Source organism: Platichthys flesus, chromosome 13 (assembly GCF_949316205.1).
Source record: "Platichthys flesus chromosome 13, fPlaFle2.1, whole genome shotgun sequence".
Taxonomy (NCBI): Eukaryota; Metazoa; Chordata; class Actinopteri; order Pleuronectiformes; family Pleuronectidae; genus Platichthys; species Platichthys flesus.
Genome location: NC_084957.1, coordinates 9,413,693 through 9,431,359, shown reverse-complemented (window position 1 = coordinate 9,431,359; position 17,667 = coordinate 9,413,693). Strand labels below are relative to the sequence as shown.

The 17,667-nt window shown below is 40.2% G+C and overlaps 1 protein-coding gene across 2 annotated transcripts in view; it reads left to right on the top strand.

The window, feature by feature from the left end:
• The window catches only part of LOC133967138 (hyccin 2-like), a 39,053-nt gene that overhangs the window by 5,583 nt on the left and 15,803 nt on the right, over positions 1-17,667 (top strand). For both annotated transcript variants that reach the window (XM_062402380.1, XM_062402379.1), the window contains exons 2-5: positions 8,265-8,349; positions 13,652-13,728; positions 15,678-15,779; positions 16,641-16,820. In XM_062402380.1, the coding sequence (XP_062258364.1) occupies positions 13,678-13,728; positions 15,678-15,779; positions 16,641-16,820 (333 nt within the window). In that variant the 5' untranslated portion in view covers positions 8,265-8,349; positions 13,652-13,677. The remainder of the gene's footprint in view (positions 1-8,264; positions 8,350-13,651; positions 13,729-15,677; positions 15,780-16,640; positions 16,821-17,667) is intronic.

Sequence of the window (17,667 nt, the reverse complement as noted above, 5' to 3'; positions counted from 1 at the left end):
CAGAATGGTTTAAGCTTTGATAATACTGAAAGTCATCATCTATTCACAGCCACTGCTGGGCTGCACCTTACCGCCAGTCAGCTCTCATCTCTCCAGCTCGGTTTGTTGGTCACGACTCAGCACTTGTTTGGAGTTGAGCGGATGCCAAAGCCTGGCGGATTCTAGGAGACTTTGAATTGTTGCCAGTAATTTGTTTACGTGGTATGGTGGTAAAGACAGGGAAGGAAAGTGGAGGCTTTTGCTGAAGCAAGCTGGGAGAGTTCACTGTAGAAATGTGCCTGGTAACAGACGATAACTAAAGGTTTGGGAACGAGAGGAAGGAAGATATTTCTCTTAAGTGTGAAACTTAGACAATCAATTACAGACAGTTAAAAGCCGTCCAGAAGCCTCAAAACAACAGTTTGCATTGCATAATTCAATGTTTTCGGTGTCTTGGTTTAAAAATACCTAGCAGGACTGAGTGATTGATTGGCAGAGATAAGTCTGGCCATGGCTTTGTGGCTAATGCTTATTAACTTGGCAGCTGTTTTGATCAGAACTCCATCATTGTCCAGCCAGTGTAACTTCTTTGCATCTGTTGCAGTGCAAAGGATGCAGCTAAAATGTTGCCCACATTATTGCTGTTGTCTGTGTTGCAGGAAACGTTTTGATTTAATAATTATTATGTGTCTTTGGGGTGGGAGGAAGTTGAGAGGCCAGGCTCTTTGGATTGATGTTAAAATCAGTCAGCAATTTTGCAGGGCCCTCAGCAACTGAGGTGGCTGTGTAGTAATCCAGCCCCTCTCCTTCTCTGTTTTTTCCTCGGCTGATCCTCTGGTCATGATGACTGGCCTGTGGACAGTCCAGTGGTCTTGGCATGTCACAAAAAGCCAAAGATGGCTCATTGCTTGGAGACTGCTGATCGTTTTATATGTCAGTACAGCACATAACTCTACCTCCATTCCTTTCAACTGAAATGCCTAGCTTACACACACAATAACACACAGCCACATCATTCACACATTGTCTGAATGTGTCTGAAATTGGGGCAATTGGCACGTTTTCTCCTGGTGCTATCGATGACCAGTGAAAGTATGGCCCATCTCAAGGTCAACGAAAGCAGTAAAGTGCGTTGAGTGTTTACTCTGCTATAAATCATACTCTGCAAGTGCTAACCACTGCCTGACAAAGTTTACAGATAACTTTGCTTTGAGAATTTTATCGTGCATAACTTAACCACTGCTCCTCTACTGACGTAGAGTCCCTTTTTGGCACCAGCTCCTCATCAGCCATGCTGTTGGCTCACTCACGATGATTTTTTTTGCATATACGTCATTCATGAAAGAGACCCCGTGTAAGAGAAGCTATAACTGGTCCAATCAGCCATTCGTGCCACGTGGCATATATAATTAAATTCCCCCAGATCCAATTTTCTAGCATGAGTAGGTGAGGTTACTCTGGGTCTTTTGGGTGGGGGGGGCTCAACATGGTGTAAGTGTTCGTCCTGTCTGTAGATTTGTATATACACACAAAATTTGCATTGAACACATTTGCATGCCTCAGTTTGAGGAGCAGAGAGGACGGAACACAGAGACTCTTGGCATTCACCTGTGCTGTTGTTTATTATGACTCACCCGGGCTAATTGGTGGAACCCTCTGTTCAGCGTGCTTGCTTAGTTACAGCGTGTGCCCATCCCAACACGTCTGGTCCTGCAGCTGCAGCAGAGCTAATTTTAGCTCAGGATGTGTGCACGCCTCAGTTCCCCTAGCCTAGCCTATAGGAGATGAAGAGAGGATAAGAGAAATGGAGTAGCCAATTTTTCAATGTCTTTTTCTCATCCATTTCCTGCAACTATACTTCTGTCTTTTTGCCTTTCTCTCTTACTATTAACTGTAGTATCTTTGTGTGCCTATAGAGTATTTTAGAGTTTTTTATCCACGTGTCCTAAGGGCACTATTGATCTGCACAGGAGCACATTGACTTCAGTGAACGTTTCCTGCCTGTTTGTGACCTTACTCACCAAAGTCCTTGTTCTCAGCTGGTGTCTCACTGAGGTGTGTGTGTGCGCGTGGGCCTGTCTGCTGCTCTATCTCTATACCTGCATATCATTCTGAATAGAGCCCCCCCCTCGCAGTGTTGTATCTGCTATAAATAAACTCAATCTATCCATGTGCTGACAGCCAACTACTCCACTGCTGAGTGGTTGGTTCATGGTACGATTCAGAGAGGCACAGGGATGAAGATTACAGCAGTCTAGTTCACTGTGGTTAGGTATTAGAGCCAATCTCTTTGCCTAGGTGGGGGAGGGAGGGGGGGTGTGTGTGTGTGTGTGTGTGTGTGTGTGTGTGTGTGTGTGTGTGTGTGTGTGTGTGTGTGTGTGTGTGTGTGTGTGTGTGTGTGTGTGTGTGTGTGTGTGTGTGTGTGTGTGTGTGTGTGTGTGTGTGTGTGTGTGTGTTAACAATGCAATACCTACAACATATTCAAACTACACAATATTTTGCATTGTATCCCTCTGACATGGTGCTCTGACTTTCTGTTTGGAAAAGTCAAAAGCAAAGAAAACAAGAAACACCTGATGTCATCTTTGGATATTTACTTTGTCATGGTCACATAGGCCAAACTTAAAGGAAAAGTCATGGTGCAAACAGAACAGGGACAAACCTTGCTCAAGTTCAATAATTCATGGCCAACTAAGTTAGGCTGACCTTGAAAAAACCTCCAGTGTTGGACCGTTGAAACCAGGCACTGCTCATTTAGGGCAGAGAGAAGATGAGACGGACCGACACAAACACAAATACACAGACAGTTCATGTGAAGTCTGTCTTTCGGTAAGTTTTTCTTTTCATTCCTCCTTACTTTGGCATTTGTCACTATCACAAAGAGCATCATTTCTAATTTCATCATGATAGTTTTTTTTTGTCTTTGTCTTCCATTATATTTAAAAGCTCTACCTACTTTGACTTCACATGTGAAGGAAGTATTTTCTTCTACCATCAGTAAACATCAATAAATGTTAATACAGACCTATCTATAACAACAGGTGAAGCAACCTAACCCACAAACTACTAAAGTACTTTTATTTTCTCAGTGTTGAGAGATGAAAATTGATTTTTAAAAAGGCACACCTGGATCAGCATGCCCTCAGCTATGATGCAAGGCGAAGAACCACTTTTGAGATTCTCTCCAGCAGCAACAGATTATCTTTGCAGTACTGGCTGGCATCAGGTGTTCATGGCACCTTTGGACAAAAGACAGGGACAGTGCCACTCAGTTGAATGTCGACAAGCTCCTTCAGCTACTATGACCTCACAGATGCCCTCGCCTCAGAAAACAGGTCCCACTTTCCTTGCTCATAGTGGTAGAGTTTATAGGCAGTGAAATTCCACTGAGCAAGCTGCAGACAACACACTCACCACACAGATGAAGAAAGCCCTGAGTGATGACTTGCTATAAGTGAAATGCACTGAGCAGGTTGCCGCACACCTCCTGCTTTGGATGCCCGATTTTATGAAAAGCTTTTGTAAAAACGGGGATGACGCTGTAGATGCGTGCAGCAGGGAAGAAGCTGTGGATTTAACAACAGCAGTGTATTCATGCAGACAACAGCCTTGAGCAGAAAGGGTAGAAAATGAGATAGGAGAGGGAAGAAGCAGCACCACTTCCTCTTATAGGAGAAGTCTGGGTTCGCACAGCCAATCACTTCATCCAGGCAGAACAAAGTGACCCCAGGAAATGAAAACCTCTATGAAAAGGTGCTGAGGTAATGTACATCTACATCTGCCTCCCATTGATACAGACACTGACCGTCTTGCTTGGTGTAAAATGCAGCCTGAAGAAAAAAACCTCCTCTGTACTCTTGACATGACTATTAACCCATACCTCTTATTTATAAATTTTAAAATAACATTTCAACTTTAATAGCTGAGATAAAACGTTTTGTGAAAAACCATGTAGAGTAACTTGATACCATTTTACTGCTTCATTCATACTTTGAAGAATGGATTTGAGGTCACACTGACCTTGAGCTTTGACCACCAAATTCTAATCAGTAAGACCAAGTGAATGTTTGTGCCACATTTGAAGAAATTCCCTCCAGGTTTTCTGGACCGAATTACAGTGCCAGAGGCATACATAATAGACAGAGACATAGACACCACATAATCTGGCTTTGCTAAAACTAGCCAAGCTTAGATATCCTTAGATGCCCTACATTGTAAATAGAGTTTTCAGAATTACATTTTAAGCGATAACAAACCTAAAATAACAACCAAGTAGCCTTCAAGTCAAGTCAGCCCCCATGTTTTGCTAGAGCAGCAGGGATCGAAAACAGACTTGCTTTGTGAGAATGTTCTCACTCCTCCACTGCCAAAATTTCACACTACTGTCATGGCATGAGTTTGCAAAACTGATGATTTGACTCACACAGAATTGTGTTTAGGTAACAGTTTTGATCACAAATCAAGTACAGTTGCCAGTTGCATTTGAACTTAAACTAAATAAATAAAAATTAAGTGACCTTAAGATGAGAAACTGTGATCGTACCACTTGTTTAGAGGACTTCAGCATTCGGTAATGTCTTTTACTTGAGAATTCAGGACATTTATTTACAGGATATGGTGAAAAATATTACAGCCAGTCATCACTCTTCTATGTAATGCTACTTTTTTCCACAATTTTCCTTGTAGATGTTTCTTACAACATTTCAAATTTTCTTGATTCAGATACCCTTGTAGTTCATTGTTTATTTCCTTTTGATCACACAGCAACACTAGCAATGCTCAGCAGTGTTTAGGGTTGTCAATCACTGCAGCTCTAAAGTAATTCATTCAGTAGCCAAAACGGCCAAAACTGGCATTATCGATCTGAAATTGAGCCATCCTACAAAAGCTAATACAACCTCAGTTTGGAGTGGTGAATTTATCTTGGCTAACACAGGATAGTTTCATTTCTACTGTAGTTTCTACCAGGAACGGATTAACTATTAAAATCTTTAGGTCTATCACCCCTTCCCTGCGCTGGGTGCGGCAGTGGTTACTTGTTTCTCTGTAACCTTGAGCTTGTCTATCCTGATTTAATGAGTCACTTATTCACAGATGATTGGATGTATGAGTCCTCTGTCTGTACCGAATGATGAGCATTGTGTGGTGCTTGGGGATACGTGCATTCAACAGCCAATAGATAGTAAAACTCCAGCCACTAAGGAGGTAGATTGTTTGGCGTTCATTGCCTGGTTTTTACTTACGTTGACTGTTGTTGCTAATAATGTGTTACCTTTTGGAAAAACTTTCTTTTAGAGATCAGTAAGCAGTCGCAATGCGGCTGGCATCCTAAAATGATTGACAGCCAAGATTGAATATGATGACTGCAAGGTAAACACACGGTACACCGAACAGCAATGTGGGATTTGCAAACACGCGTGCGACTTGATTAGCATGCTTGAAGTGTTCGTCTGAGGGGTTGCACAGCATGGTGATTAGGGTGCTGCAGCTGGTGTTGGCCCTGTATGTCCTGGCAGCTGTTGGCAAAGCATAGGATCAGCTGAGACTGTCCCTCAGTTAGAGCTAGGGCTGTCACGTTTTCCCAAAAAATTGATCCTGTATTTTGATATACCCGGGGCCCAAAGGATGAAACCCGATGGCTTTAGCGATCTTTACTTTACCCTGGACTCGGTTGCACTCAATGACCGACTCAGTTACGTCATCCCTAAACTCCAGTGCTAATTAGCAAATGTCAATATGCCAACATTCTAAACTAGGATGCTGAACCTAAACAGTATATCTGCTTAACATCAGCATATAAATATCATTATGAATATAATTGCAAAAACACATTATCAAAGTAAAGGCTTCTAGTATGGCTGTTTCAATATCCCTTGCTCAGTCCATGGTTTGGATTTGATAATAATAAGATAATACTACAATATTTCTTATACAGAAACTTATTAAAGCTGCAGTCCTGCAGTTAACCTTGTTAATAAAGGTAATGGTGTGTACATTTTGTTGAAAGTGTTTTTAGAGATGTGTAGTTCTGCGGTAAAATTGTGATGATAAACTCTAAGTACTGCCTTTTAATATGAATGAAAGTTTGTTTGTTGTCTCTGACTTTAAATTGACAAAGGATTACATTGTGTGTTAACGGCTACATCTTGAAACTCACTATACAAAATATAATTGTTGTCTCTCCATTTCCACCTTGTGCACCATTGTGATTTGGGGTTTGAAGTGCCGTAAACAGGATGGGGTTGCACTCTCCTAGGCCCTTGTGAGGCCCGCCACGGGACAATGAGCATTGAGGAAGAGTGACTCTTGAAGGAAAGTTTGCTTACTGTGATACGCCAGGTCTCATTAGTTGTATGACCTATATTTAGCCGACAGTTGCGGCTGGCTGGAGAGCACTGTTGTTACTACATTCAAACAGGAGGAATTACTTTAGTCCTGCAGTACCGCACCAGCTAATTATTAATTTTCCTTATCATGATGGATTCTCACCTCTCATATTTCATATGCTATTCCTGTTTTATAGTGATGCTGTGGGTTGGATCTGTGTAATGGGGAAACTCTACCCCTTGGATAAGGTGTTTCGTTCAAGGCTTTGACGCTGGAACAGCTGAATCGAAGGAAATGCACTTTTGTATCTTCCAGTTCAATCATTTTACCTTGTACCATATAATTTCAGGCAAAAACAAACAATGTACTGTCACAATGAAAAGACCAGTCCACTCCAGTTCAAGTAATGTTGGTGCATTATATTTGACTGGTAATCTCTGAAAAGTCTGCAGAGGCCTTATGGCTCCAGATACTTCTTACTGACTGATTTATTAATTTACTAATACATATATCAGACAAAATATGGGAGGGGGTTATGAAAAAGTAGTAATAAATGCCTTTGCATATTTAACATTATTGTCTATACAGTTAAAACAAAAGATCTGGATTTTCTGAGAAATCAATTAAGGAACAAATTAGGATTTACTAATGTTAAAATAACCAAATGTTTCCTGGTAACAAATAGTATTTTATTACACTGATGCAAAATCCATATCAAAATCTAATATTGCCATAGACAGCTCTGTTCGTTTACTTGCAACGTTGCCCACAACAGCCTAATATACACAGAGAGCCAACATAAAAACTCTTTTTTTTATTGACTCACTGTATATATCATGATGTCACCACTAGAGTAAGACTGAAGGAAAAATCTATCACGAAGACTGAAAAAGATACAGTGGATACCAACATGAAATCAATCCCCTTTAATGGAGATTCAATGACCTATCATGTTCTGAAGAATCAGAAATATTTTCCCTTTCAGGAGTTATTTTTATTTCATGTTTACTGGATTTGATGAGTCACATAATGAGTTGGCTTTATCAGGTAAAGTAAAATAAACAGCTTTTATTAAATGTAGATTATATAAATATATTTTAACTTGACTCATTGCGATAAAGCACGAATGGGAGGGTCCTTCAGATAAACACAAGGCCCTCATGAAAATACTTGACATCAAATGCCGTGCTCAGTTATGTGGCACCGTCTGCTTCTCAGGGACATGCAGCAGTGCAGAGCGACCTCTCCACAGCGTCTTCTTGTGTGTCACTGAAGCCTGGATTCATTCTGCCAGATACAGCAAATATGATGGGTGTGGATCCTCAGGATGCATTTTAGCAGGCGACAACAAGTTGGCCAGCTGACTGTTGCTATGCAACGATGGGGAACTTGAAAAATATTTTCCTTTTGCCATGACTCAAAATAACCTTCAAAAATGTTTATTTTTTTATTTTTATTTTTTAAGATAATGCACCGTGAAACAAAAACTGCATGTTATTGTTTATGTTTTTACATCACTGCTATTTAGCCTCTACATCATGTTTTACTGTTCAAACTGCTTCTTTGGGACTCTTGGGAGTCTCAATGTTTTCAGCTGCTTTGTTCACCGTCTTGACTGATTTATTTACCATGTACTGTATGTTGTTTGCTTGCCATTCTCCGTCTCCACCTTATAAGAATCAAAAACATAATTTTTATGCTGTCATTCCTTCTCAAACTCACATGTCTTTAGACCTGCAACAATTAGTCGATTAATAAATTGTTTAGTACTTTTTGACTCCAGTGGTCACACTTGTGGGTCTGACTGTCCTACTGGACACATAAACGTTTACCTGGTCAGAAATGACATTCAAACCTGGCAAGTGTCCTGCACATGATGTTATATGAGTGACTCATGTTTGATTTCATATGGCAGTTCCAACACCTTACTAATGGATCATGTTTCCCTGTTGTTGCAGATGACCCTCAGTGAGTGACAAATGTGTGAGAAAGCAGAGAACCCCTTTCCTCTCCCAGTGGAAATCTGAGTTCTGGGACACTGAGGTATGTACAGGGGTTTAACAATGTGCTTTCAAACCGCATCATATTTAGTATTTAAGTGGTCCATTTACAGCTGAACAAAATAAGTTCTTATTTTATACTTCTTATTTTGTCAGTGTCTCATAGTTTTTAACATCTGTTTCTTCCCACCATAAATTCTCACAGATGTCACATAGTCTGACAGAGAGTATTTTTTAAAGACACGCCTTTATTTCTATTTCCCCCTGTTCCCCAGGTAATGTAAACAAAAAACACCTCTGTTTATATTTTGTCTGGAAAACGTGACGTCTCTGTAATGTCCCGTTGCCGGGAATGCATACAAGCAGGCGGAGGCCATACACACATTATGAGTTGCCTTGATGATAAGCTTGAAGTTTGATCAGCCTATGATTTCAATTTTTAACTTAGAATTAAGGTGTGGTTTTGAATCCAGCCCTCAATAAGTCGATGATTACGTTTTCCATTGACCGTTGTTACGTCATTCTTTTCTCAACAAATTATACAATTTCCATCTGTAAAGATTTTCAACTTGAATAATTTTTTCATCAAGATTTGATGTGTGACTTAAGTCAGCCCTTAATTCTTTTGAACACTATCTCGAAGTGTTACAATGATTCCCTGACTCAATGTTATTATTCTGATATCTTATTAAGCTTATTAATGGGTTTAAAGATTTTTTCCAAGTCTTAAAAAGGTCTTAAAGAGCATTTAATTTGACTTTAAAAATGGTGCAAGAACCCTGGTTTTTATAATCTGATTGGCTGACATCACCAGTTACGTAAAGTGTTAATGTGCTATTTATCAACCTGATTTATGATTCCAGAAACCGCACATGGAATCTAAATGTGAGCTATTGACAGTTTTCGTCAATCCTTCCCCTGTTGGTTTGATTGATGGATTGTTTTCTATTTGATGTTGCAGTGACAGTTTTAGTTTAGTTTAGCATTTGGCAGGTTTCTGTCATCCAGCACAGGTTGTTCATTTCTGTCAGCTTGATTTTTTCAGGTTTATGTTTAATTCAGGAAAATAAACCAAAAAAAGCAACAAAACGATCCACAAGGAACGCTCACCTAAAGCAATGTAGTGCTACAGACTTATAGAGGATAGCAAAATAACCTAAATATTTTTTTTTTTAAAGGGCTTGTTGGTGAATATTTGCCTTTGCCTTAAAGTCACTTGACTACCGTTCCCATGGTAACTGATAAGCCTGCCCTGCCAGTGGTGAGTCTTTGACAGTTTGACAAACTAGAAGAAAAGAATGAGTCAGCCTTTTGCGAAGAGCTGAACAAGCTTACTGAGTGGAACCTTTCAATTCACACAGATTGTGTGCTCGCACAAAAAGATTTCACTTGTTCAAATCTTCATCTCTGTGGAGCAGAGAATGTGATCTCTCTCTCTCTCACCTCATGCCCAACAGCAAAATCAAGTTATCTTGCTCCTCAAAGTCAGTTTTAAAACATGTTCAGGCTCATTATCGTTATTTAGAGAGCCGTGTATTATATTATGAGTCGGGATGGAAATCGATGTAAACTGCATCTTTACTGAGTTGTTGAGACAGAAAACCGCAAGTGGGATTACGGTACAATTTCGGTGTCAGATTTTATGCCAACTGATCAAAACATGTAGATCCTCTGAGGCCTTAATGCTTGTGCTGATTTCCTCACTCTTGATGTTTTGGGTGTGCAAGGAAGATTCAGTAGTGGTGTGTGTACACTATTGCGTATTGTGGGAGAGAGCTTTAGCACTGTACCCATGTACAGAGTTAAAACATTGTTTGGTGCTTTCAAAATGGAACAGTGTGCGAATGCTTCATAAGCAGATATTGCTTAATCTGACAAGTCTAATGTTCGCATATTTCCAGTTTTGCCCATTTGAGACATCTTTTTACTCTTGAGAGTTTAATACGCCTTTACTTCTTCACTCCTTAAATAGCTGTCTGCATAATCTTCGTGGTGTGGGTTCAGTTCTGTAAACTCGACATGTCAAAAAGTTAAGAAAGGACCAGCTGCAGTGAGTTTATTTACAACACTCTTCTGTCACATTGTGCGAGCCGTGGGAGCACATACTGGTGCCAAAGAGAGAAAACCAACTAAGAGCGAGGAGTTAATTGGTCAGATCATAGGTTCAGTCATAACCCACGATCACTGCACTTCAGTTTGAGGGCTTGTGGTGATAAAACAACTCATCAAAAACCACTGTAGTGGAGATTCGGGATTTCCTTTGTCTTAACTGGTGCATCTAAACAAAAACAAACTAAACAACTATAAAAACAACTATCATGATGGGGATGGGCAATACAGCAAACAATTCTATATAAAATAATAATCATGATAATTTCCACATCATTATTATTTATTATTATATCTTTATATATAAGACTTTTCTTATATTGGTATTTATTAAAAATTATATTTCAATCATTATTAATATTTCTATATTACCCGACCCTATATCCTAATGCCACATCTTTTGACAAATATATTTTGAACAATCTGTTATTTTATATCCTAATGTATGTAGAGTGTATATAGTGTATATATACATTATACTCCCTTCATTTGTTACGAGCAACCTTTGCAGTCACATCCATTAGATTTTATAAAAAAGACAGAGAATTGTTTTTTTCTGTGTGCTGGGTGCAGGAGAATACCCTTACAATAAGTCTGCAGAGGCCATTGCTTTAAATGTTAGGTGGGATTCCACTTTGAATATTTTGAGTTAGTCCAAATCCATTATCTCATCAAGTCAAAACCACAACAACACACACAGTTTTTGCCCCCGGGCCCCAGTGCTGTTGTATTTGAACACAGGTGACTGAAGTAGCACAGGAAACTTGTGTCACTTTAAAACAGTTCTTCACAATGGCACACTGTCCTTAGATAAGGCAGGGAACATGTTGAGGTTATATGTCATGTTAATTGTTGGCTCTTACTGTCAAGATGTTCTATTGAGACCGTGACTCACCCCATGGTGAGTTGAGGTGTGAGTCAGGGTTTCTATTAATCTGAAGCCATGTATAGGCCAGCTGTGTGTATGTGCTCTTAAAAAATGAATAGCAGCTCACAGGTTGTAAATTCTTGGTCAAGGTTGGTTGCATTGTCATTCAATATTTTTTGTTAGTGTTGACTTTTTAGGCTTTTCACTGAGTAGATGAGAACAGATTTCCCCAAGCTCTATGGCCTGCGTAGAGCTGGCTGGTGCTTTTATCCTCTGCTTCTATCCTTACTAAAGGTTATTAATGGAGGCTCAGTAATGATAGTGTTTGGTGAAGGATTTTATTGTCAAACAGGAAGGATGAGCTGCTGTGGTGAGTTCTAAGGTACATCTACCTTTACATAAGAGTTGCTTGTTCCATTCTGGAAACTTTCCTTGCTGAGTGTCTTGCAAAATCCCCCACTCCCCCCAACACAAACACACACAAACGTGCAAACACACTCCACCTCACGCTGAGGCACATGTTCATGGCAAGTCTTCTATGGGATTATTAATGAGAGTATATTTTCCATTGGATGAGGAGAACTTGTTATTTTGGGCATTTTGCTGAGGATATTTTTAGCTGCTGGATACAGAGAACAGGGCCAAGGATGACTGTGTGCCTGCAGCACCAGATCATAATATGTCCAAAGAAACTAAACACTGCCTTATCTCATCTCCTTTGATACATTATGAATATGAAAACTGGCACACAAAATTCTGATACCTGAGCTTTCTGTCATAGTAAAGTAAAAAATACAATAATGTCTAATCATATAAATTTGAGTTGGAGCTGCTGTGGCGATGCCCTTTCATATATTTGCACTCGATAAGTCACGAGTCAGTCTCAGCTGTCAACCATGATGTTTCACCCCATTTTTATAGAACCAAATAACTTATCAAAACCAAACCTACACGAAAAATGAGAACAAACATCAGTTATAAGAACAATACTAGGGCTACGTTGTAGCACTAACGGGCCCGAGCACATGCAATTTTAAGTCTGTTGCGGTCGGGGAAGAGAGAATGATCGATGACCAAGCGCATGTCTCTGCCTTGCGTGCGTTTTAAGCTCTGCAGCAACAATAAACGCTTCACTTCCTGTAGCCAGCAGGTGGCGCTAGGATTTTAAGTCATGGTGTCTTTGTAGATGTCATCAGGTCGCGACTCTTGTCTTACATGTCTAGTTTGGAGTTGATTGTACAAAATATGTCTGAGATACAGAAGCTCGTGTTTTAATGGCGTTTCGTCACACTTTAATGCCAAGCCACGGTCAGACGGTGTGTCAGAAAGTTGTTTCTTTGATAACTTTTTATCTCCATCTTGTTGTGATGGCACTCATCTAAATATTTTGTTGATCTGATGAAAGCTCTCAGAGAAGTACATCAAAATATAAAACGTACCAAAAACAAGACATTTCCTGTTGCCACCAGGGGGCGCTGTGATTGTAAGTCACAATTTCTGCACCGATGTCTTCTGGTCGCAACTCTTGTCGTATGTGTCTAGTTTGGACTCGATTGTACAAAATATGTCTGAGATACAGAAGCTCGTGTTTTGATGGCGTTTTCATCACACTTTGCCGCCACGCCACAGGCACACGGTATGACAAAGTTGATTTTTTTGATAACTTTCAATCTCCATATTGTTATGATGACAGTCATTTACATTTTAAGCTGATCTGATGAAAGCTGTACGACAAGTACATCAAAGAAAAAATATGGAATATGACCAAAATGGCCACTAAAGTCAAACTGGCGGGCTTCCTGTTGCGTTTTTCATAATGTACTGATGGACTTTTTTTGTGCATCTAGTCATGATACACAATAGTCTTTGTTTTTTTTAGGATCGGTGAATGCTAAATGAAGGGCTTTTCCGTAGGTGGCGCTCTTGAGCCATTTTGCCACGCCCTTTTCAAAATACTCCAGAATACGTACATTTTCGCCGCCTTCGAATTTACTGCAAACTCCTACAACGTTTTGAGGACATTAAAGCCCTCAAAAAGCCAATTCATTTACGCAAGAGAAAAATAATAATAATAATAATCATTTCAATAGGGCTTCCCACCGATTTCGGTGCTCGGGCCCTTATAATAATCATTTCAATTTCAATAGGGCCTCCCACCGATTTCGGTGCTCTGGCCCTAATAATCCTTTCAATTTCAATAGGGCCGCTCACCATTCGATGCTCGGGCCCTAACAAAATGAAAGAAACCATCTTTGAGAAAAATGTATTTAACGTGGACCTGTACATGCCGTGCTCAAGGTTTCCATGTTCCCTGCTCTCCTTTTCATCCACTATATCTCAATCTCCCATCTCTGTGTTCCCGCTGCAGGCAGCCGGTGGGGGTCTCTGAGGAAGATGCTGGGTTCAGAGCGCGGTGTTGTAGAAGAATGGCTCTCAGAATTCAAGGTAAAGGCTCCCTTCTGTTCTTTGTTATGTCTCATCTTTTTTTTTTTTCTTTTTTTTTCAGATAAACCACTTTTAATATTTTAGTCCATTTGTAAATCAGGATTAAAACATTTGTTAATGGAATTGTGGACTGTGGCCATTTCAGCACAGTTAAGACTCAGGGTCAGCTCTGCTTTCATTAGTTATTTGTACTTTGTCAATTTTAGAGCATTTATTTGTCTTTGGTTGTCTCACAAGTGATATACTTTGCTGTCTGTTATTATTCTCTGTATCATAGTATATAATGCATAAAGAAAAGTTATTGTTGCCTGCACTCAATGATTAGGCACCCTTACTAATGTAATCTTATTTCTGTCAAGTGCTAATCAAGAAGGAAACAGACAGAGAGCAATAATGTTGAGTCATTTTCACATTCAGAACAGAAAGTCAAACATGCTGCAAGGCAAACTGGTTTCCTGCTGTTTATTTTAACTCAATTACAGTTGCTAAATGCAAAGTAAAACTGTTTGGATTTCACAGGGCTTTTATATATTAATTCAAATATTGATTCAAGCTCAGGTAATTGTTATTGGTAATATTAACACCACTGACAGAGTCCATCTGAGTAATTCAAAGCCATAAGTGAGTTACCGGAGTTATGTACAAAGACATGTGAAACGCACAATCATGTTCAGGGAGTGTAGAAAAACATCAGCTGGTCTGTTCATATTTCTGTTACATTCCATTTAGGGAAACTTGCAGGGGTAATCCAAAAACACAATCTTATACAATGTTCTCTCCATTGTACTCTTTCCTACATAGAGAAATACTGTATGGCTAAAGCGCATGATGCAGCTCTTTTCTCCATTATATTTATTTACAGTAGTCTATTTTTGACACTAGATTGCATCTCTGACACATAAAATTTACTTTATTATTACAATTAAAATGCATGTAAGTACACAACATGCAAGTTTAAACATAAGAATATTGTACATGTGGATGCTCCGCTTCTGAAACGTGGAGACTGGACACCAGAACCCAATGCGGCTGTATCCGCTTGACATCCGAGTTAAATACAGTTACACTAATGAAAGTGAGCCCAGAGTCTGAGACGTTCTGAAATTGCCAGAGTACATCAAGTATTTAAAAATCATCTGTGTGAAATGAAGGGAGTGCAAAAGAAAGCCACGGAGAGGAAAAGCAGGAAGTGCATAGTGCGTTAGACGTTGTGGCAAAAAATGAAACCATGAAAAAGAGAAAGAAGTGAGTATTATGAATACTGAGGGAAATTGGTATGACTCACGGTACATCGTGTTCTGTCCTCTGAATGTCCACGCTGAGGCTGTGCTGCGAGTGTATCGGACTTGTGTCATCTGCACAGAGTCAAAACAGCCATGGCCCTTTTTGAAGGATTTCCATTCAGGATATTTGATACACCCTGTGATACTCTGTGGCTTCTAAAAGTTATTTTCTGATGCTTTTCTTATGAGCATATCCACTTTCACGTAATCTACCCCATTGACTTTTCCACACCTTCCCTAGAATGTGTTGACTCTGAAGAAGCCTTTTAAACAGTAGTCACAGAGTTAAAGTAAAAGCAGATGGTGACGTGTCCTATAGACAAATGGATGGTTGCTGATGTTTAGCTTAATTGTCCTGCACACTGTCACTGATGTTTTCAGCTTGACTCTTCACTGTTATCAGGGGGGAAATTGGGTGAAGTTTTGTTTGAAATTACAGAAACGATCATCGCAGATCTTAGTACAGTTTGTACAAACCTACACACACCTGAAAAAGAGTTGAAGTGAAACCTGGAGATGTTTAAAAATAAATTCCATTCATTTAAACTTTTCTGGGTGTGAAGTGAAAGTAAGCATTTTAGTTGTATAATACCAGGGGAAATTCTGTATTGACCCTTGTGTTCAGTATCATCATTCTCAGCAAACCTTTTTTTCTCCTTCCACCAGTCCTTACCAGAAACCCAGATCCCCAGCTACGCCGGCAGCCTTCATCTGAAGAAGTCCCTGGTGCAAGCTCTCTACAGAGTCATCCAGGACCCCAACAATGAGGTGATACACAGAGAAGAAACACACACACACACACACACACACACACACACACACATATACACACTTACACAGACTCAAAAGTATGGCTGTTTTTAGTTCGAGGAAAGAGAGAGGGGGTGCTGGGATTGCAAAGCGTATTTGACTGCTGTGTTAGGCTGTTGTGTCGCTGATCACATGGAGGGTCAAATGTCTTGCCAAGTTCATTAAATGAGTTGCCGCTTATTTCAGGGTCAGCCACGGTACAACACACAATCCAGAGTGCTGTGCGGGCACTCACTCCACTGACCCTTGGACAGTATAAACACAATGGCTCAGCCGGCTCCACTGAGACTACATTTGAGCAGACTTTCATTGTCGTGATTTATCCCCTCTGCTCCTGCGCACCTCCCACGACTGAGCAGCAGCAAAGCTTTCTTCCCTGCAGTCCACCCGTCCTGTTATAATCAGGATGACATCCATTCATGCTTTCAAAGGAGAGCTGCGAAGCAGAGATACTGTCTGAGGCTGGTCGCTACGACAGGTTCCCGCTGGGACTTAAAGTTTTACATATGATTATTTTCTAAGTATCATATCTTTTTTTAATACCATAGGCATATATTAAAGCTAATTAGATCAATTTGAAACAACGATGACTTGATGATCATAGGGACTGGTTAATTTCTAAAATTTCTCGAGGCACTTCCTCTCGATTGGTGAAAGACTTTACAATGTCTGTAGATTTAAATGTGAGCCTGAATGGTTGTATCTCTGTCTCTTGCCCAATGTCAGCTGGCCTTGGATCCAGCCCCACCATATTGTATATTCTAGTAAAGTGTCAGACCTGTGCTAATTTGCATTTGTGCGTTTCCTCCTCCTAACCAGCTGCTGGAGCCGGTGTGCCACCAGCTGTTTGAGCTGTACCGGAGCTCTGAAGACGGCCTGCGGCGCTTCACCCTGCAGTTCCTGCCTGAGCTGGTGTGGGTATATCTACGGATCACGGCCAGCAGGGATCGTCAGAGCAATGGCTGCATTGAGGCGCTCCTCTTGGGCATATATAACCTGGTAGGGGCATGACCTTTTAGAAGAAATTTGTTTTGCTCTGTGATTATTAAATATGGTAGCTATGACATGTATTTTGTGCCAGTTGTATCTATTTTAGGAGGGAGAGCAGCCACAGAGTTGCAGAAAATAAAACCGCAAAGAATAATGATTAGGGTAATATAGTCCTTATTTGAATGGACAAATGTCCTCCAGGGAAACTGAGGCCCTGTTCATACCAGGTATTAACGTGTTTTCAAATAGACAGCTCTAAATGCAGGTGTGAATACACCCATTCGACACTGGGGTCCAAATGCTCAGACCACATTAACAGTGTAGGCTGCATAGGGCCACTTTCTTCTAGAAGTGTGAATGTGTCCCGGGTCACACTGTTGTTAGAGGAAGTATGTACTCATTGGTTTATTCAAAGCGCATAAGAAGCATTGTCCTTTTTTGATAAGCCAGTAGAATTGTATTATTAGGGTTTCACACCTCTTGGGTGATTTGGTTTCCTAGGAATACGGCAAAGAATAGCCCCAGTCTGAATTGTTCAGATTTGTTCCTGCTTTTCTTTAAATTTCTTGTAGACTAGACACAGGAGGGGCATCCATGCGGCCTCCCATTGGTTTGAAAACATCGAACTTGAGCTTTGCAAACAATGTAAACATTTAGCAGAGGAGAGATGTGCGATCCAATCACAAGTGATCATCAAGATCAAGATGCATGTTAATATCAGGTATAAATGCAGCCAGTGATCAGCATCATCCTTCAGAGAAACTTGTACATCTACAGCTTGAAACACTGCTGTTGTTAGTACTATCATAATGGTGATGTAAGAGCAGCAGGGATGGTCACACAGTTCTCTTATCTG